Here is a 21,861-nt window from a genome sequence, read left to right on the forward strand (position 1 = left end):
AAGCTCAAATAGAACTATTGTTATTACTAACAACATCACGGCACTCAAGAGCCTAAGAATTAACTTATATCGAGATGTTTTAAAATAAAAAACTGATTTATGATATTATATTATTAAATAGAAAAGCTCATTTCGGCCTCATTAATAAAGAAGATCAATATTAAATTGGATACATAAACCGCAATCACAATTCACACTTCTCAACCCTACTTCAATCGAAAGACAATTTTTTCTTTCTAGAAGTTTCTGCTGAATAAATGAAAGTCCAGATCCGAATCATTGCTTCCCCGCCGTTGTGATGGGCCAATGTTTATGGATTCAGATCTAGATTTAGATCCAAATTCAGATAAAAGCGCTTTGCCTACCTACCTAGGCACGTCCGTGGCACACCAATCAAACAAACACGAGAGAATGTGTTTGTGATTTTGGGGCACTCACCCTCACAGATTACGGATGTCACTTGCACGCACCGGCAAGGTTTTACTTTCGCTGCTTCAACAAGCTCAATTTGTTTGCTTCAGAATGAATTAATTGCCCTCAAATGTGTTGTTCGGCTTTTTTGTTCTTTCATCTTTAAATGTACCAATATAAACTATGGTATGCTCATTCATTTCAGAATTCGGCAATGTTTTAATTCGGCAATATTAGCCAGAAGTTTAAAGCCTGTTGCGAGCGACAGATGAATTAATAGCTAATTGCCAAAGAGTCCTCCATTCACGCTTTATTAATAGCTAGTACAGTTATTGTAAAATTTTCAGACCTTCCCTTCCCATTAAAGGAAATCACCTGCCCCACCATCACCACTCCTTCCGATCGAGATTTTTTTTTAAAACGTAAAGCCTAAAGAAAGCGCATTTTCATCCCAACCAGAAGGCAGAAAGAAAAGCAACAATCAACTGATAATAAACAGCTGATAACAAGGCCTCCGTCTGCCAAATTCTTTCATATACAAATCAAATCAAAACTCACAGATTGCAGACTAACAAAAGCCTTCTTTCATTTAAAACATCTACTTTGACAATGGTAGGCTCCGAGCTATGACTCAACTGAGATTTAATAGGATAAAAAGTTTTACTGTGAAAAGAACTTGGAGAGAGCATACAAGTTAAAAATGTGATCTACCTTTCAAAGCATACACGTAACATGTACTTTTCCTTCCAATGTAAAGCATGTGGGTCTTAAAAGTAATGTAGTCATTCGTATGATCTGAAATAAACATTATCTTCGAATCCTACTTTTTTAGAACCGATATCTCACCTACCCATGTCAATAATATTTAATATGCATTAATGGTTGGTGAGCACAACATGATAAAAGGGTGGGCGGTCTGCCTGCCACTTTGAGATATATATGGATACTTGGGAAAATTAACCAATTGCAGTTTCTTATAGAATTTTTCTATGGGCGGATGAAAAGCTCTCCCCTCTCCCTTTTACCTTTACCTTTTCTTCCTCAGCCCCTCTCCCTCTCCCTCTCTGCCCTCTCCTTCTCCCCCCCTCTCCTCCCCCATCCGCCTTCCCCCTTCCCCAATGGAGCTTCCCTGGTTCACGCGCATGCCTGGAATTGTCCACGCCGTCGCCAACTTCTCATTCCCTCCCGCTTTACGGCTTCCCCTCCCGGAAGAGTTTCTTCGATTTTGTTTCTGGTTCATTTATCTTGCTTTCTTGTTTTATCTGCTGGGGTCGGCGATGGCGTGGACAATTGCAGGCATGCGCGTGCCTCTCGGTGTGGGCGAGGGCTTCGCGTCGAGACCGGGCGGCGAGAGGAGGACGCCTTCTCTTCGTTATCTTTGCTTTCAGAAGCGCCCTGCGCGTGAGTTTCTTTCCTCTTTTAAGTAGTTGTTCAAAGTTTCAAACGTTGTGCAGTTAAATGCTTTCCATTGTAACAGCCCATCAGGTTTCTTCTATAAGGAGGTTATCTTCCAGGAGGACTTCAACCATGAAAACTTCAGATAATGTTCTTGTTCCGGAATGCAGAGTGACATTTCAACATCTACTGAGGAGAGCCCCCAAGTTGATAATGAGGATGTCCCCCAAGTTGATACTGATGATGTACCCCAAGTTGATAGTGATGATGTCCCCCAAGTTCAAACGGAGAAAGTTCAGGTCTGTTGGAGCAATGGATCTTCATATGCTGTTTGGTATCTTTTCTATGATTCATAGATATACAAATTCAAACTAATTTTGCGATTATTTATACCAAAAAGCCAGTATTTTTTGCACTTCAAAATGGTTAAGTAAATTACAGCTGTTACTTTTTTCTTTTCTTTGTTCTCCTGGAGGCGCGTTTTTTAGAAGATGTAGTTCTGGATATATTGAAATTGTGGGGATATTTGGCTGTGCTTCGTTGCTCTCCTGTTGATTTTATTTTGGCATAATTACTCTAAAGGGAAACACTTCTCATGCATTTGACTTACCACTACCCTTAAGTCCATACTTTTTGTGAGATATCATTAGTGGTTCTATGTCACTTCAGTGATTAAAAGCTCTACATGTACCTGGTTAACCCATTAGAGCTTGTTATTTGTAGACCTAGACTTATTTTTGGGAGCATCTTGACCATGTTTTTTCCTCTCTTTTATAGGTAATTGAGGAAAATATGGAGCAATCAACAAAGAACGATGCTGCTTGGAAAACTGAACGCAGGTCTATACCTCCTTGTAGTAACGGCCAGATGATCTATGAAATAGATCCACTTTTAAAAGCTCACCGAACGCATCTTGATTATAGGTAATATTCTTTACCTTATAATCTTGAAATCGAAGCTGTGTGCATTAACTTTCTGTTCTGATTTTGGATAGTAAGCAGATGCATGTCTACCCTAACCCAATTAAGGTAAGCCCTCTTAACTCTGAGGGAAAGCCTTCACTAATCCCATCATAGTGAGGGTCACCGTCCCTGTATAAAAGTTTATATGGTGATTAACGGGCCTAATTGATATGTGTCCAGGATCCGAGCCCCTTGTTCATTTTTCTCTAAGAACCCCAACCTTGCAGTGCAGTAGTACATTTGTATCCTTCTTGCCCACGACCATCACACTGCTCCAGCATATAATGGTTATGTCATGAAGACATACTTCATACTTGTTTCTTTATTCTCGTGTTCACTGGTATTTGCATTTATATTCTCATCTGGCTGCTTGTTTTTTATGTAAAATATGCAAATTGCTTGAAATAATTAGGCAAATTCTATACATACACTGTTCTTCAGGAGAATCATGATTCTGATTTTCATAGCTCTTTCAAGGTGAGGATTATCCACTGTTACTAGCATGTTGGGAGAACTACATCTCCTATTACTTTTTCTTGGTATTGAGAAAATGAACGGTTTGTCATCTGTGTTTCTTTCATAAATTTTTATTTTCTTTTGTCATGCTTAGTTGCATTATGCTTGCAGGTATTCACATTATAGGAGAATGAGGCATCTTATTGATCAAAATGAGGGGGGTTTGGATGCATTTTCTCGTGGATATGAGAAATTTGGCTAATTAATCAATATGGTGGTCTCTCCATTATAGCTAGGATTGCAAATGGGCTGGACATGGGACAGAATATATGTCAGAGGTTGGGATGAATCAAGACTTGGCAAATAGAAAAGCAACAAAACTTTAAACCAAATCTGGCCTATTTACAAGCCTAATTATGTCCTCTTATATTTCACTTCTCTCTGCCTCTCTTGCCTTTTCTTTTTTGGCTAAGAAAGATTGCAGGTGGGCATTGGAAATTCAACCGTTTCTTGCTATTTACCAGTTTGGTTGGCTCATTGTTAGTCTAAGTCAGATGAGTACTTCAGTAGGTCCCATACCGACACGACAAAACTGGTATTTAGACACACCTACATACTTTTTGGATCGAAACTGATCCAAACCTCTTATTTTACTTGATCTTCCTTGTTTGTAACACAGTTTACATTCTGTTTTTGTGAGTTATTTTTCTTTATATATTTTGTTTATTTAAATGTTGTTTTCATTTTTAACTTTTTGAATTATTTTGCATATATAAATATACACACCCTGCTGTACTCCCATGCCAACATTTTCTAAAGTTGCCGTATCTGTTCCTGTATCAGCATTTATTTTGGTTTGACCTCATTGGTAGCATTATTTGTAGTCTCTATATTCTGCTTCTAATTATGAGCATGTTGAATTTTTTATCAGGTGGCATTTATGGGAAATTATAGTGAGTACTTTGGATTTGCAACTAATGTAGATGCTGTGGTTTATTTGATGCTTGCTAATGACCTTATACATGGTCTCTTTCCTGAAGCAGTTACTGTTGGTGAAGATGTAAGGGCAGTACTTTCCAATGTTACTATGTCTTTTCCTTTCCGTATTGATTAGCTAGTTAGCATGTGAATATGTTTAGACTAGCTTGGTGCTATACCCACTTTGTCATGCATCTTCATTAATTTGTTATGGGATTATAGCATTATACAGGTCTCTCTAGGAATTGCAATGCATCAAAAAGTGGATGTACTTGATGTATATTGTGAATCTATGAACAAGTCATCAGACGCAATTGTTGTGCTAGCCTTTATAGCAGTAACAGGGAGGGGAAAAAATAAGTTAATATTACTGCTTAGTAATCCATTTCGTCTACTTTTTTCTATGCTAAGGCTTCTGTCATGGATATGGTTCTTTCCTTTTTTTTTTTTCAAAATAGATATGTAGAAGACTTTATTTATCATATCTCAAAGCTTGTATTTGCTTACATATTTTCTTTTTGTCTCAATTTGCAGGTTAGTGGGATGCCAACATTTTGCATTCCTGTGAAGGATGGAGGGGTTGGGTTCGACTATCGCCTTCACATGGCTATTGCAGATAAATGGATTGAGCTCCTCTTAAAGTAAGTGTTGTTGCTTTGATTTTGGTATATCTTTCATATTTATTGGCAAAACTAAGGAATATATGGACAAATAAATTACATACAAACTAATTGTATTGATCAACTTCAAGTTGGCAATAGCCTCTTGATGCAAACTGTTAGACATTTGGATTTTTCTAGGTATAGAGAATCTTCAATTCAATTTCGATGCCTTTCTTGCGGTTTCTGTACCTCAAGGTGAAACAAATGGGTAAAGATTGGTAGTTTGGAAGTTGGAACCCGAAGAATTGATGCCTTAGTTGTTAATAAAGTCAACTGCTGGGGTAGTAACCTATATTCACTGGTTAGATCGTGTGAAATAAAGTTCAATTATGTAATGGGCACACGGAATTACTTCTCTCATCAATGTAATGCTACCAGCTCTTATGTATCTTTTAATCTGCAGAGAAACTATTTATTTCCTTTTTACTTCTATTGATGAATAGGCTCCAACTTTGTAGTTCTAGTGCCGGGAGACTTGTTTCTTATTTTCATCATTTATTTGTTCTTTTCATTTAAACTTTTGTGTGGTTGATGTGGAAACTTGACATTTCATGCTACCATTTCCTGGTACAGGAAAAAGGATGAGGAGTGGTTAATGGGTGACATTGTTCACACACTTTCAAATCGAAGATGGCTGGAGAAATGTGTTGCGGATGCAGAGAGTCACGATCAAGCACTTGGTGGTGACAAGACTACTATTGCATTTTGGTTGATGGACAAGGTGTCTTTGGCTGTATTTGTTTGTGTTTTTGTTTTTCACTGTGTTTTTGTGAAGCTATTGTTGAGGAAACATCCTAGTTTGGGAGTTTTATATGACGTAAGTTTGAAAATTTTTAAATTTTGTTGGAGTCTTTTATGTAAAGGGTTAAACTTAACCCTAATAATTATTTAGTCTAATAAAAACGAGCAGCCTAGGCTTGTGTTGAGGTAGGATATATATATATATATATATGTATATATATGAGGAAAACCAGAACATTATCCTGCATCACCACAAGCGTAGGCTGCTCGTTTTTATTAGACTAAATAATTATTAGGGTTAAATTTAACCATTACTCCAACAAAATTTAAAAATTTTCAAACTTACGTCATATAAAACTCCCAAACTAAGATGTTTCCTCAACAATAGCTTCATAAAAACACAGTGAAAAACACAAACAAACTGTAAGAAGTGTTGTATGTTTTGTTATTTTACCAACTGCAAAATGCAGAAGCTTTAGAAGACAACTTTCACTTCAGAACTATCTTAAGCCAAAGAAATCCATGACTGCACTAAGAGGTAGTTGCCATTTCTTCATCCATTATTGGTAATTGTAATAAAGAGAGTGCAACTAAATGGGTCTTACAAGATATCGAGTATATTCACCTCTTAAACATGGAAACGTTCCGAAAGAGAGGTGCGTACAATTCACGGACACTCTCCAGATGAGGAGCACGATAAATTTCTCTTTTTGCAGACAAAAGCTCCTCTTCCAAGGGTGAAATTCTTAATGGCTTCTGCATTATATGGAGCAAAATCACAAAAACCTACCTAGGGCCAATCATGTTAGTAATCAAGATAAGAACATCCAACATCACATACCTTAGTATTCGAATTGCCACTACGTTTCTTCCCGGTTTGATCCTTCCCTGTAAGGAAACGGCTTATTCCTGCGAAATTACCAGTCGAACTCACTGACGTTCTCTGTGAAGGATATGAACGTTTTCTTTTAGCGGCCAAAGCAGTTGCTTCTGCTCCCAATGTAGGCATTTTCCTTGGCACCATTAAAGGGTTCTCAGTTGGTGTTCCTACCATTTTCGCATTCACGTGGGTAGCAAGTGGTAATGCTGCCTTTTTATGTCTTCCTCTAAGCATTTCTTTTGCATTATCTGGCATCTCAAAATCTCTCTTCACACTCAGAATATTAGAGACTTCACCCTGATCACCCAAAGAAAATAATCTGCTGCTAGATTCGAAGAGACCGACGTCGCCAACGGCTTCAGCAAGTTTTGTAAAATTATCGGGTGGGGAAACTTCTAGAAAACCCATGCTGTCAAATTTTGTGCCCATCTTTTTAGGCAGAGGATTGTTGGTAATCGACAAAGAAGATGAAAGCTCGCTCAAGTAGGGAAACGTATAGAACTGAAGCTCTAGAACGAGAAACACCATGACACCAAACACTACACTGGTCTTTCGTCTGATCCGAACTTTCTTTCTTATCCAATTTGAGATCCCCATCTTTATATACCCTCAAATTATTGGCTCTCCATTGCTTCGAAAACGAAACGAAAGCTTGTCAACAACGCCAAGTAGTTGACAACAACGAGTGTTAAGTAGTCCAAAGTTTATGCATTGCACGAAAAATCGAAATACCCACAACGAATCCAGCAAGAAAAGAATCATAGCAAGATGTTTACATCAGACCAAAAAGAAGATGATTTATGCTGTAAAACAGACACAAGAAAAATCTAGACAGCAGGTTGGCTCCTTTTTTCCAGAAATTTCGTCTTTTTTCTCATGAAAAAGTACCTGTGGCTCCCCAAAACCCTCGTCTTCTTCTTTCCACTAGATCATGTTGTAGTTTGGTTGTAATCTTACAGACGGGAAGTGCGGGGGTTTCGAGTACATTGTTCCGGCGCCTCTCGTGTCCTTCATTTACACATAAAGCACCTAATTGTTCATAACTTTCGGAAAGCCGCCCAACTTGTCAATTATAACGTTCAGGTGCCGGTTCTTTGAGAGCATGCACCTGTCGACAAGTCTGTGCAGGAAGTAAATTGTTAAGATTGGAAACTAGCCTAGTCCGACTAACTAAGATCCGACATTTACATATATTAGTTTCGGATTACTATTGGATTTCAGGGTCAATGTTTGCAGTACGTGATTTCTAACTCCGATGGAAAATGGCACACTGAATCTGAATCAATCTGGTCACTCAATCCTATTTTCTTTACCAAATGCAACTAATCTTATTTGGATTTGCGTCAACCGTCGGATAAAATAATCTTACTCAAATTTGACTATCATCTGTCCAGCATATTCAGATCCATCCTAGTCACCGACAATTAGAATTCAACTAGTTTGTGTTCTAAAGTCGCCATCTATATGGTGGTATGCCAAAGACCAAAGTTATCACTTTTACGATATACCTTTCAATTTGAGTGTTAGTGTTGTGCATACCTTTCAACTTGAGTGTTAGTGTTGTGCATACTGTTATTTGCACTCCAAAAAAGTAACACGTTACTCACGAATACTTGAGTGTTAATGTTATGCATACCGTTATTTGCAGTCCAAAAAAGTAACTCACAAATACTTGAGTGTTAATGTTATGCATACCGTTATTTGCAGTACAAAAAAATAACACTCACGAATACTTGAGTGTTAATATTATGCATACCGTTATTTGCAGTCCAAAAAAATAACACTCACGAATTGTCTGTGCATCCCTCAGGCGGCCAGATATGCTAAACCTAAATATGTGTTCATCAATGAAGTGATTGTTCTATCATTTTATATATGTAGCCTGCACTCCAACACAGTTACATGTATTTATTTACTAAAATAGGAAGACTAGTTAATTAGGGAATTTATGACTCAAAGTAGTAAATTTACGGCCCGCTTCTTGCTCAGAGAATGAAGCCAAAGATTCAATGCCTCGAGTTAGGTAAAGTTTGATTTTGTCATCTTTTCGTTTCTAATAGGAAACATCCCTCGAAATCTTCCCGAAAACAGAAGAAATAAAACCATTCGAAATTTCCCCGATCTCCAGACATACACTCGGCTTCAGTTTGCGCAAGAAGTGGTGCCCAGTCTAGCACTTCACCGACCCCTTTGGCTCTCGATGTTTTTATTTTCAATCTCCTTTTTTGTTATTCAAGTTCGGCCGATCTCATTCATCGTGCAAATAAAGCATGAAGTTTACTCTCTGAAATATACAGGAAAACAACAAGATATATACAATCTAGAAAAAGGAAGCGATGCAAATAGATTCAATGAGACTGAACATGGCACGGTCTTTGCTGACTGACTTCTTAGCATGCAAGCATAACGCAGGTCCTTTTGAGGCTCCCATCTTCCAATGTCAAAGCTCTGAAACTTCTACCCTTTTATCTGATATAATCGGTTAAACCAAATTGAATGAAGAATCATATGAAATATGTCGTACTTGACAGGCTTTAGATGCCACAGGAAGTGTTTTTGAACTCTTTTCACCCCCGTCTGCAGCATAAGATACTTCTTCTCTGGGATTGACAACAATATTTCCTTCAACTTGGGAATGTCCTTCTCAGGCATAATGACTGAAAAAGCATCCCAATTTAGGACTTCAAAGAAAGGTGGAACGAAATTGTCTGATATAATTACAGGAACACACTCATAGTATATTGCCTCAATGATCCGCGGACTGTTGACCTCGTAACCTCTAGGACAGATGCAGTACTTGCTAGATTTCATGTGTTCTATGTAGGAAAGTTTGCTTGCGACTCCACGGGGCATTGCTCCATAGATTTTCATGCCAGTATCTTTCTTCTCCCAGTGATTAAGCAAAATGGGTCTAAGATAACCATGCATTCGTCCAGCAAAGAAGGCGAGGGTTGACCTTTGAGATGTAGGCTTACCTCCAACATCCCTCAGAGGATTTCGTCCAGAACGAATGTTCGTCTGTGGAAGAGAAACATCTTTACCCAACTTGAAGAAGCCTTGTGAGACATCTGCATTGCATATAGCTTTGATTGCATTCTTTCGAAGTTCACGGTGCAACTTTGTTTCAAATGGTCCCTGAGAATCTAGATGAATCAGAATGATATTTCAAGGAGAATTGCCTCAGGAGGTCAAGAGAAATAACAAGGCTATGTTCAACTGAGCGATAGGGAACAAAGTACATACCCAGTCATGGCAGGCAACAATAAAGTGATCAGCACCTCCAGTTCTATTCCAGAAACGATATTTTCTAGCCAGCATGTCAACGTAGTCTTTTAAGAATACAGCTAAAGGACTTACCCTATGTGAATTAGGTACATACAGTAACTCCCGCATCATGGAGGAACTGTAGGGCAAGTAAAACATGTGAGCTTTTCTTGGGTCCTTGACAACAAATCTTCTGTTCCCTTCCATCTGTTTCATAAACCATCCCTCAGAAGCATAAATGCCCCTGAAAAAGGGTTTGTGGAAAATGGGTTTGCTTCCTTCCTTATAGATATAAACCTTGAACATTTGCTCCATTAGTTCGTAGCTCCTGAAACAAGGACAACAAAGCCCTTATCATCCACATGAAAAAGTCTAGATGCAACTAAATTTCTTTAGGGAAAATAACCATAGTTTCACAGCATACCCTTCGAGGCTTCGAGTATCAGCTATAGATAGGAGGAACTTCAAAGAAGAAAATTGCATGTTTAGTTCAACAGCATTTGCAGCGGAAATTTTTTCTAAATCACAATAGGTACCATGGTGCGTGATATTTGAAATTCTAACAGCACACAACTGCGGTTTCGAATTAATGTACCATACTGCAGTAGTTAACTTATATTAGACAAAAAAAATCACATAGTTATCGTCTACTCTTTGCATACATGAGAAACATTGGTGGAAAACACTGCATAGATTGTCTAAGATTTTTCTAGACGCTCATTAGATGCGGTCATGGTTTCGAAATGTCAATGAGATACAACTAAACATTCAGTTAATCTAGCGCTCTGCAAGTTTAACCGTATATAATTTCATCAGGCAAAGATCGAAAAACCAGAACCGCTTTAGCCATAACAAATGATCCTAAGGCATGAAACTTCAGATATTTCAGTGTCGTGAATATTACATTCTGATGGCTATTCATTACCAAGAATTCATGATGTGAAAAACAATCGGGAATTCTGAATAACCAACGCCAGTTGCAGACGAAGATGTTAGTCATGTACCTCTTGAACATGGAGACATTACGAAATACTGGCGCGTAAAGATCGCGATCGTTTCTTATCATAGGTGCATTTTGAATTTCTTTCCTTGCAGATAATAGCTCCTTGTCCCGTGGCGATGGCCACCGAGGTCTCTGCATAGGGAAAACCAAGTATGAGGAATAGATTCATCACGACAGCATCACGCATGGACGTGGATTATGCTGTTGATCCATACCATAGAACCAGAAGGAATGCCATTCCAATCAACCCTGTAAACGCTCTCAGCAATCTTATTCCTCATCCAATGCTTTTGTCTCGGCTCATTGGTAATCACCAAACCACCATGTAAGGCATAGGAAGTGTTCGGTTCGGAGCCTAACTCTACCTTTCTCACCCCCATGGATGATGACAAAATGGGAACAACTGGGTTCACTAGCAAAGTTCCATTCGATTTTCCCACGACTTCGTCACTTTTAAAAGAAACGACTGGAGATGATTCAGCAGCCGGAAGAGTGGCTGCCCCTTTTCCATCTACATCCTTTCCTTCGTCTCTCTGTTCCTCTTGGATACCTCCATCCATACTCACAACTTCAGTTTCCTCCACTTCATCGTTAGAAATAAATGTACGATTCGAGTTATCAGAATCACTGAGGTCGTTAATCTCGCCAAAATCCGTTACTTCAGGAGCAGAATATTCACTACTGGGAGTACCAATGTCCAGGGTTATAGGTACATGGGCTTTGCTGTCAGGAAACAAAGAGCAGAAAGTACTCAAATAAGAAATACTGCAAGATTGGAACACTAGCAGAAGTGTTCCCAAGATAACAATCACCAAAGTTAGCTTTCCGTGTTCCATTATGGGTGCTTCCTTGTCATCTGTACAGCAACCTCCACGCAGCAAACAACCCCAAAACCTTTCCTAGAAGAGGGGAAAACGATACCCCATAAGAAATCTTCCTATAATACTGCAAAAAGCAATCATGATCACAAAAAACCAAAAAGAACAAAATGCACAGATACCCACTTCCTAAAACAGTAAAGCGTGAGACAACTAGAAAGAGAACGCGAAGAACAAACCTAAAAAGAAATCAGGGCTGCAATGCAAACTGAATCACTCCAACCACTACAAAGAGCAAAGACACTGAAAATGAGGATTTAAAGATACTCATTTCAGGAAAATTGTGGACGATATCCGCTACAGATGCAGAGTGAAGAGCGACCAAAGCTGCTTCCTTTAGATATTCTCGAACCCCAAGTATGCTCACCAAGAATGTGTCGACTTGCTTGCTTCAGAGTTCAGACCCCTACAACTGGTTCTCATAAAGAACATTGGGAAAGGATCGTGTTAACTTTTTGAACACCAAATTTTCAGTTTAAGTACTACTGTTTGCCCACACTAGTGGCCGTCTCTTTGTTCCACAACTCAAAGCTAAAATTGAACGCAGAAATTATCAACTTACGAAACCTCCACAGAGAGTATATGAAAAAACTAACTTTGACACAAGCAGAAGTATCAAACCTTTTCGAATGGATATAGTTCTCAATTCATATCAACCTTCAAGGTCACTCCCTGGGATCAATGCCTAGTAATCACTCCATTTGATCAGGCGTCCGGTAAAACTCGCTCCATCTTACTTTTTCCCTTGATTGTTATTTGGTGCAAAAAGTTACTCCAATACCATCTATCAACGTGTGAGGAAACTAACTTTTTCATCTATTAAAGCGTCGCTTTCGGTTTATTGACCAGCTGGAATAAAGGAAATAACTGCTGATGGGACTCCAAAGTCTCCAATAGCAAGAGGATGGCCTTAGTGGTCATGAGATAAATGACCACAAGTGAAGGCGCAAGGAAACTGGTGGAGCAGTCCTTTTTAAATGGAATATTAATAAACAATGTATTTACGTATGTTAAAACATTTTAATACAAAAATAATCAAGGGTTTTTGAAAAGCAAAACACTGTGCTTTCAAAACACACGTTTATCGAAAACATATTTCAACAACGCCGTGCTCTTATTTCAAGAAATGTATCTGTCCTTATACTTTGTCGTTGTTTTTACATTCAAAAAATAAAAATTAGCACCATGCTTTGTGAAATAAGATGACAATGTTCTTGAAACATGTGGGTTAAGGCTAGGTGTTCTAATGACACAATATTTTTCATACTAATACTTTCTTACCGTTTGATTTGCCTCCTTAGATACTTAAATTATTACAAACTCAAGAATTTCAAGCTAAAGAATGTTAGGATCGAGATTACAGGTTTGGTCATATGAAAATTAATTGGATTCGACCGGACGGAAGGCCCCGCAACACAGGGCAGTGACTGCATAAGTCAGAATCCTTTTTTGTCCTTTTTCCAGTCAAGCTGAGAAAAAAGGAATTAAAAATTTCACGGCTTATCCAGATATGGCGTCTTCTTGTCTAAAAAATTATCCAAATAGTAACGTCATCTGGGAACTTCAACATAATTGCTGAACGGCATCTTTTCGGTAAAAACTTTTCCAAGAATTTTCCCTTCCAAAAAACAATGTGAGAGGCTTCTTTTGGAGCACGGATTCAGGAGGAAGGGGCATTTGAATTTTTTAAGTTGCATCGTTTTTCTAGTGTTTTTAGAATCGAAACCTTTTTAAAGTACTGCCAAGTTGGGATTTCAAATTCAATCATTTCCCAAAAGAATTAGAAAAACAAAAAGTTTGAGCACTTTTGTGGAAAAGCAAGCATTAGAAATCAAAATTTGTAGAAAATTGAAGACTCAAATGGTTGAGAATCAGTTGATAATCTGGTCAACACTTAAAAATTACAGAAACTGGGACGGTGCTCTCTTATGAGGGGGATTGGTAGGCCGTCGGTTCTTACTAATAAGATTTTTTAATATTATTTTTGTTTTTTATATATTATTATAATATTTTATCACAATTAATTATATTTATATATTATTTTATATTAAATATATATATTTTTCAATTTTAACGGGGTAGAACCCGAGTTTAGGGTTTAAGTGTCGGGCCAGTCTGACTCCACATCGAGTTGGGCCAAGCTGATGCCCAGGCTTGCCTATATTCTATTTGGAAAAAGGCAAAAGTTTTTTAAATAATTTTTTTTTTGGTGTGCTAAATAGAGATCTCAAGGAATTTGATTAAAATCCTATATCTGTCCAAAATGATTCAGAAAATAGGAAAATTTTTTAATACATCCAATTAAAAAAACAACTGGATTAGAAATCAAATAACAACATTTCATCGATTTAGAGATTTCGTTCTAAATAAATATCCAATAGAAGAGAAAAAAGTGTTGAAGATTCTGTCTTGACACTTTTTTTCTCATTGTTTTATCTCAGCCATGCATAATAAAAGAAGACCGAATATTAAGAATGTTCTTTTATCCGTTTAGCATCTGCATCTGAGTATCTAGCACTTGCCAGTTTTTTTTCTTTTTTGGTTCTTTCTCTTTATTTATTTACATATACAGTTTAACCATTTAAATAAAGACAAAAAAAAAAAAAACAGCGTGATGCCAAATCAAGATGACGATATCTGACGAACAAAGATTCTGGTTCCGCGGTAGTGAATGTAAGACTTTATAAATTGATAAAAAATCAAGATTTGAATACAAGACGTGTAACTCTTTGCATAAGCAAGCTGGTAGAGCCCTTCTATTGCAAATTGACTAAAAAATTACTATTCAATTCAATTCTTATTAAAAAACAAGTCTTCACAAACAAGTAGTAAAGAGGTGGAAGGTCGATCTTAATCGCTTTCCACAATCTTCAATCGCCTTTTAATTGCTGGCACGAAGAAGCTTCCCAATTTGCCTCGTAGACTTGTTACATTATTAAAAGCAGTTTCTTGGAAACATGGCAACTTAGTCTCTATCTTCATTCATTCGTGTCGCTGTTAATTTTCTACACTGCCTTCTTGTATGTTTCCCTTCTAGTTTCCAGGATGCTTCAAAACAGCTTCATATCAATTACATCATGCATCCGTCTGCCTAAGTTTTTTAGTATATTATATGATAAAAGTATATTGGCAGGACTTAGAGTCACTTCTATTTCTCATCTCTTCTAAAAATAATATTGGCAAGACTTATAGAGTCACTTCTATTTCTTCTTCCAATTGGTACTAAAAACAATTGAAAATTCAAATACATTCTTTTCGTTGTTAAACAAAAAAGCAAACATGTATTTAGCCTTTAAGTTGGCCTCTCATATTTTCACCAAATCTTTGCTATTTTTTTTTTTGTTGCAAGAGCCGATTATAGTTTTAACAGAAACTAAAATATAAATTTTCAAAGTCTTTATGTAAGCTAAACTAAAATTTAAAAATTTTAGTTTATCCAGTCTTCACCAATGACAATATTTTCATTAATTGCTGGTTATATTAATAACTGACCTACTTTCTCTCCAGAACCAGCCGCAAGATCTGTACTTTTCTATCTACTCTAGTCCCCTTTTGTAAAACTGAGTCATGCTGTTCATGGAGCTCAATGAATCTAAAGTTAGCGGAAAATAAGTTTTTTTTCCGATGGGCATTTTGAATTATTGAAAAGGAAGAAAGGAGACTTCTGCAGGGTAATTGGGAAGAAACTACGAATCATTGACTGAGCCACCAACTTAAATATGTCATGGAGATCTCTCAAAGGCTATTAGAGGGAGGTGCAGGATCAGTTTGCAACCGAACCCCAAAAAAATTCTTCAGAGATTGCGTTTATCTCCTCTGATTCTTCTCTTCATCCTACCATTTTCTCTGGCAGAAGAGGAGACACCAACTTCCGCTAAAATCTCTGGCTACTTCGTCGTGTTCTTCTTGCATCTTGGTGCGGTTCTTCTCAAGTACAGACTGCGAAATTGCAGAGGCAGGGGTAGCAGCAGAGACAACAACCGCAACATCGTCAATGTCGAAGTTGGTGATCTTCAAGGGCTCTTTGTTGGGACTCCCCAACAATCATCTGGTGGAGTTGACAGGAACCTCTTCAATTCACTGCCAGTTTTCGAGTTTGCAGCCCTCACTGAATCGAGCATAGGCTTGGAATGTGTGATTTGCATTGGCAGATTTGAAGGCAAAGATTCGCTTCACTTGCTTCCAAAGTGCAGACACGCTTTTCACAGAGAGTGCATGGACAAATTGTTGGGATTTACTCATCTGAATAGTCTTATGTCGATTGGGGTCCATATCTGTTTCAGACCCTTAAGTATAAATACAAGACTCGTGTCTTGTGATGGTGTGAGACACATTCAGTTTTACCGTTTGGGTAATCGGTCTCCTTAGTCATACGTGAATTGCCTGTCCCCATCACTTGGCTGATATGGCTGAGGAGAAAAACTCATTGCCGCCGCCGCCGCTACCTGCTCCAGGCAACGACTTTATGGGGATTGTAGCTGTTCTTCCAACAGCCGCCGACATTTAGTCGGCGGTCACCTCTACAGGTTTTACTTTCGCTCTATGAAACACATGAATCTATGAATGTATTCGATTTCTGCATTCTTGTTTATGCGCTACATTGATTTCACACCACGCTTCCGCTGCGCCCTGCCTTCGGTTTTTGAAGGAAGGGCAGCGAGGGACGATGGCGGGAGAAAAGGGGCTTCGCCCACCTCTGTCCGGCCACATCCAACCTCGCCGGGGAGTCCACCGTCATCGGACGGCATTGTGCGACGAACTGATGCACACCCTCAGCCTGCCAGTGGCTTCTGGCCGCCGCTTCAGCCGCCCATTCAAGCAAAGGGGGCGGAAATCAGAAAAGGGGCAAAATCTGAAAAATAAGGGCACTGCGAGAAGGCGACGACCGGTCATAGGGCTGCCAGTGACTTAGCTGTCGACGGACGGATCAATATTTGAAAGGAATTTTCTGTAGTGTGTTGCACTCAATTAAAACTCAGTTACAAGAAAGAAGGTTGCATTAAGACTCAACCAGTTCAATGAATGGGACATACTGCTAGCTAGACATGATTAGGCTTGATCGGAGTTTAAGACTGGTTATAGATGTCAATTAATTCAGTCAATATCATTGACCAATCACTATCTAAATTCATTAATGCAGAGAGAACTAAATTGATTGTGAAAATAGGGTGTGACACTTTACCCAATTTCAAAAAGGAGGTCCTCGCAAAAGGGGATGATCCGATATTGATAGCACCAATTAAAAAAAAAAAAGTATCAGGATCGTCTCCATCATTTGCCTAATTAGCTAAGTTTTATCGGATCACCCCCTTTGAGGTTCTCACAAAAGGGGACCGGACACCCTATACTCCTCCTGATTATAAAATATCTTAAAAACAAAGATGAGCAAAGCAGCATATTCGCACCTTTTCTTTCATTAGGGTTGCTTTAATTACCTGCCAAAATCTTATTGAAAAATTTGAGAGATCATTCAAGTGATCATGCAAAGTCCCACCAACAGATGCACTAGTCTGTTGAACACCAACACCATAGGATATACCGAATGCACCAATGGCAGCCTATGATTAGTAAGATACCTCACACTTTTTGGTCTTGCACAAATATGATTGCATTGTGGTAACTCATGAGAAAAAAAAAATGTAAGAAAAACTTAAAAACAATTGTATTCATAGGAAAAGCCCCACTGAAGTTTTAATTATAATATATATAATTATATTTGGCTTACATTCCTACCTATCAGATCACCACCTGACACGAGTTGCCCACAAAAATGTAAGCCAAATGCATGTCTTCGACCTTTCCAGCTTCCCCATAACATGCAAGTCAAATATATATTATAAAAAATGTAATATAAAAAAAGAGGGTGATCCGATAAAACTTCAGATCACCACCTGGCTCTTCAAAAATGTAAGCCAAATATAAATATATATATTATAAAAAAAGGGGGTGATCGATAAAACTTCCTCCCATATCTCTCTCTCTGCAGTTAGGCATGAATGGTCCACCGCTATACCGCTATTATATGGATTGAACTTTAAAATTCACAATTAAATCGAATTTGAAATCCACTTTTAAATCCACAACCGAATATAGTCGGAAATTAAATAGCGAGTTCACTAAACTTCCTCTTACAACATAGCCCTACAAGTTGGTGCAACAAGTCGAAATGTTGGTTGGCAGGTGGTCAAATTTTCTTTTTAATTTTTTAAGATGTCAATTATATATACTATAAAAAGAAGGTCATAGACATAAAAGTTGAAGTGTGACAAGGTAGCACTCAAAAGCACTAAATTGAATCATAAGAAGACTAGTGGTAGAGTAAATGCTTCAAATTTCTAATTTTCTTTTTATGTTTTTAAGATGCCAATTATATATACTATGAAAAGAAGGTCATAGACATAAAAATTGAAGTGTGACAAGGTAGCACTCAGAAGCACTAAATTGAACCCAAGACCAGTGGTAGAGTAAATGCTTCAAATTTCTAATTTTCTTTTTAAGTTTTTAAGATGCCAATTATATATACTATAAAAAGAAGGCCATAGACATAAAAGTTGAAGTGTGACAAGGTGGCACTCTGAAGCACTAAATTGAACCCTAAGAAGACGAGTGGTAGAGTAAATGCTTCAAATTTCTAATTTTTTTTTTAAGTTTTTAAGATGCCAATTATATATATTATAAAAAGAAGGTCATAGACATATAAGTTAAAGTGTGACAAGGTAGCACTCAGAAGTACTAAATTGAACCCTAAGAAGACGAATGGTATTGTAAATGCTTCAAATTTCTAATTGAGTGATAGTAGCGAAAAATATGTTATACTTGTGACAGACATCTCAAGTATATAATATGGTTTAATCATCGGTGGAGTCAGGATTTTTTCTTGAAGAGGGCCAAATTATGATTTCCAAATTATAATACGGATCAAGATAATTTTTTCAGAATTTTTATATAAAATAAATATATATTTTTTAAAATTTACATGTAAATTTAACAAAAAAAAAATTGAGGGCGGAAAGCCCTTCCCACCCCTGTACGTAACCAAACACCTCCCTGTATTTTCACCTTCATCGCAAAATGCGGCTTGATAAGATTACCCCCTTACTTTTCTAATTCTAGTTCTCTTTCTGTCACTTTCTCTCAACTTGGTCTTAATTTCGTGACAAACGAGAACACCACAAGTTCGTGGAAAATTAAGTCAAACGGAAAAACTGATAGCCCATTTTCTCATGAAAAAAAACGGTTTGTCATTTTTCTTTGTTTGGACAATTTGAATGATTAAATCTTTTATCTGGAAATGGAAAGAAGGGATTAATAATAATGCACAATGAAAGTTTCTATTGCGTGAAAAAAGTGGCAGAGATGTTGACAGCGTTGTGGTGACGACAGCATTATGTAAAAACTATCATTAGGAAGGAAGTAAAGATTAACTCTTCTTTTTAAGGAAAAGAAAAAGGGGGACAGTATACTGTAGGGGCGTTTGATTGCCCCGCTCAACTCATTTTTTTTTTTTGAAAAAATGGTACGGCGGTGAAATTCACCCGGCCAAACTAAAACTGCATCAAACGTGGTGAAATTCACCCCGTTTAACGCAAAATGGGAGCGTCGCCTTCTCACTGTCCAGAGGCCGCTCCTACCGTCGCCGCTCCGCTCCTCTGCCAGTGATCTTTCCCCCTTTCTCTCTTGCTCTATGATGCCCTCGTCTTCTCCCAAATCAGTGCCCTAATCACCGTCGCATAGAAATCGCTTCTCGCTCCCAGGTTCTATGGCATCTCCATTTCTCTCTTTCTCCTTTTCTCTCTTGCTCTCTGATGCCCTCCTTTTCTCCCTATCTCTATTGCCCTAATATATTCTTTTCTGGCATCTCACCGGCAGGGAAGACAGGGCAGCATCCGCCAACGCCACGGTCGCCGCTCCTCCGATCCGCCGTCGTTGTTGCTATTGCCCTCGTATTCTCAACTTCTGGTATTTCTCAAATCTCCTTTGTTGCGATTTTAGCAGAGCATAGAAGGCTGGCCTCCCTCGTTTCACCTTACATCAACAGAGTCTTAAATCCCCTTCTGTTTTGGGCACATTCTTCTTTTTATTTGGATTTTCGTTTGCATTCCGTTTTATTTATGACTGATTGAACAACTTTCTTGCTTACGACTGATTTTAGCAGAGCATAGATTTTCGTTTCACCTCCATTGTTCTTTGTTACGACTGATTGAGTTACTCATGCCCTTAAATATTGAAATTTCTTTATTAGCTTATTTGTTTTGTATTTTTGGCCCATCCTCTGTTTATTAGCTTCTGTGGACTAACTGGATCCTTCAATAGAGATGACAATATAACTGTCATAGAATGTATAACTGTCATAGAATGCCCCTGCTTAAAAGTGCTGAAATTGATGGATTATTATTGCAAAATAACGAGGAAAACACAAAGGTCTTCAGTAGATTTGGTTAGCCATAAGGAACTCTCGATTTAGTTATCTAATTTACATTTTACTATTAATTGATGAAGATTCCATCTTTTGCTATAAGCATGTACGCGAGGGGGAAGTTGAAACACCTACAAGCATCTCTCCTTAGAAAAAAGGAACTTTAGGTCTCCTTAGTTACACGTGTATGAGTTTATTCCCGTAACATGGTAGTATCATTTTACCTTTGGATAGTTATTCCTGTAGTTCAAACATGGTTAAATTCACCTGGTAAAATTCTTCATTGTGCATCAAACATAGTTAAAATTATCAGGTTAAATTCTTCTTATGCATCAAACATGACCTCAAATAGGAAGAGAGTTAAATTTCATCCTGTTTTTTTTTTTTAGAAAAATTTATCGTGGTAATTTACCACGTTAAATTCTTCCCTGTGCGTCAATCGCACCCTTATGGATGAGCCAGTGGAGATTATTTTTATAATTATCTGCTGCCGTAAACTATCATTTGATATTAAAACAGCACAATTTATTTGTTCAAGTGGTAATACCATTTGCATGGCCAGTAGAAGGAGAAAAATAATAAGAAAAACATATGAAAAAGAAGTACAACAAGCAAAAAAATGAAACAACAGAGAGAGTTGAGACCGGGAACCGGGTCTGGGTTCTTGTGGTTACCCGCTCGCAGTGTATGATTGGAGGAGCTGGACACATGGCCGCCGTTGAAACCCCCTTGTCCCGATTTGGATCCTCCTGCATGGCCCCCTACACATAATGGCTTCATATTTATAACCACCTAAGAAGATATTTATTAAAATACAGATTTTTCATGCACAATGTCTTTTTTCATATACATAAATGGAAAGTTTATGTATTGAGACATTCATGGATCTGAACCTTGGACATATTAAAGTTTACTGTCAAGAAGATTTTAGACAAAGCAAAATAATCCGATGCAAGGAAAAGTGGCTTCAAAGAAACTGCTGCCACTAATCAACTTTTTGCCTCCACCATTGGGTGCTGCATCTTTTTGCTAAATATAGTTGCAGAACTGCTTTATGTTATTCTTATCAATATATTATCTTATCAATATATTATTTTGGTAATTGAGTGGCATGTTATTACATTATGATACAAAGAAGGTTTATATATTTTAAGCTGGAAGTATTTGAATTCTGCAAGTATTTGTTGTTAGAATTGTTTATCAGGCTTATGATGAAATAAGCACATATATATATATTTATATGTATGGTTTATTTTTGTATTTAACTTGAACTGCGTACAACTTTACATAAAGTGACATGTGTTGTGTGTGTATCCACCAGGTACTTGGCGTTCGACAATTCTATTTATTTGATCACCAGATCTAATTCTGGAATCTCTTTTTGACGTGACCATTTTAATTTCATAAACAGTGTTTAAATAATTTCCTGATATGTAACTTGATAAGATGTTCCGCAAATTGGAGCCTGGACATGCTCGGTTTGTCGATCAGCTTTCTTCCTTTTTCCTGAATTTGATTGAATGCACCAAATTGTTGTCTCCACCAATTAATGGTGTTGTGCGGCTCCCCACCTTTCTAGCTGGTTTCTTTCACTTGGAGCACCTTTGTTTTAAAAAAATTCATCAAACCCACGGGCCTGCACCAAAGTATGGAAGGTATATATGAACCAAAAAAGAAAAGAGACATTCTTATCTTAATCTAAGATAGATAAATAGGCACATCCCATTGCATGGATCAAAGGTGCTGAGGCGGTTCGGGACGAAAAAGTGAGTTATTTATACCAAGCATTTTCCTTATAACTAGATCCATTCTTTT

At 37.7% G+C, this 21,861-nt stretch overlaps 3 protein-coding genes and 1 long non-coding RNA gene across 7 annotated transcripts in view; 2 read left to right on the plus strand and 2 right to left on the minus strand.

The window, feature by feature from the left end:
• LOC116246264 (probable glycosyltransferase At3g07620) overlaps positions 1 to 7,450 on the minus strand; it is a 30,450-nt gene extending 23,000 nt beyond the window's left edge. The window contains exon 1 of the mRNA XM_050077118.1: positions 6,447 to 7,450. Coding sequence (XP_049933075.1) covers positions 6,447 to 7,082 — 636 coding nt within the window. The 5' untranslated portion in view covers positions 7,083 to 7,450. The remainder of the gene's footprint in view (positions 1 to 6,446) is intronic.
• The window catches only part of LOC116246258 (probable glycosyltransferase At3g07620), a 56,154-nt gene extending 43,758 nt beyond the window's left edge, over positions 1 to 12,396 (minus strand). Inside the window, exons 1-6 of one of the 2 annotated variants that reach the window (XM_031626095.2) lie at positions 12,252 to 12,396; positions 11,810 to 12,042; positions 10,968 to 11,651; positions 10,754 to 10,884; positions 9,729 to 10,077; positions 8,744 to 9,620 (exon numbers count right to left, since the gene is read on the minus strand). In XM_031626095.2, coding sequence (XP_031481955.1) covers positions 8,943 to 9,620; positions 9,729 to 10,077; positions 10,754 to 10,884; positions 10,968 to 11,588 — 1,779 coding nt within the window. In that variant the 5' untranslated portion in view covers positions 11,589 to 11,651; positions 11,810 to 12,042; positions 12,252 to 12,396 and the 3' untranslated portion in view covers positions 8,744 to 8,942. Of the gene's footprint in view, positions 1 to 8,743; positions 9,621 to 9,728; positions 10,078 to 10,753; positions 10,885 to 10,967; positions 11,670 to 11,809; positions 12,043 to 12,251 lie in introns of those variants that run through there. The other variant, XM_050077128.1, reaches the window with a different exon arrangement.
• LOC116245902 (1,4-alpha-glucan-branching enzyme 2, chloroplastic/amyloplastic-like) lies at positions 1,377 to 6,201 on the plus strand. Of its 3 annotated transcripts, none has more exons than XM_031617509.2 (6): positions 1,377 to 1,812; positions 1,889 to 2,105; positions 2,584 to 2,729; positions 3,396 to 4,284; positions 4,737 to 4,843; positions 5,438 to 6,201. In XM_031617509.2, exons 4-6 carry the CDS (start codon positions 4,165 to 4,167, stop codon positions 5,754 to 5,756), a joined length of 546 nt encoding a protein of 181 aa, XP_031473369.1. In that variant the 5' UTR covers positions 1,377 to 1,812; positions 1,889 to 2,105; positions 2,584 to 2,729; positions 3,396 to 4,164; the 3' UTR covers positions 5,757 to 6,201. The 3 variants fall into 3 exon arrangements, with proteins under 3 accessions (XP_031473369.1, XP_031473370.1, XP_031473371.1); XM_031617510.2 differs by having other exon boundaries at positions 4,156 to 4,284; XM_031617511.2 differs by having other exon boundaries at positions 1,977 to 2,105; positions 2,584 to 4,284.
• Positions 12,397 to 19,223: 6,827 nt separating the features above from the next.
• On the plus strand, positions 19,224 to 21,562 carry LOC116245757 (uncharacterized). Its single transcript, XR_004170593.2, has 3 exons — positions 19,224 to 19,384; positions 19,500 to 19,589; positions 21,368 to 21,562. It is a non-coding gene; the product is annotated as an uncharacterized LOC116245757 (long non-coding RNA).
• Positions 21,563 to 21,861: the final 299 nt, after the last annotated feature.

The sequence above is a fragment of the Nymphaea colorata genome, chromosome 1 (genome assembly GCF_008831285.2).
Source record: "Nymphaea colorata isolate Beijing-Zhang1983 chromosome 1, ASM883128v2, whole genome shotgun sequence".
NCBI lineage: Eukaryota > Viridiplantae > Streptophyta > Magnoliopsida > Nymphaeales > Nymphaeaceae > Nymphaea > Nymphaea colorata.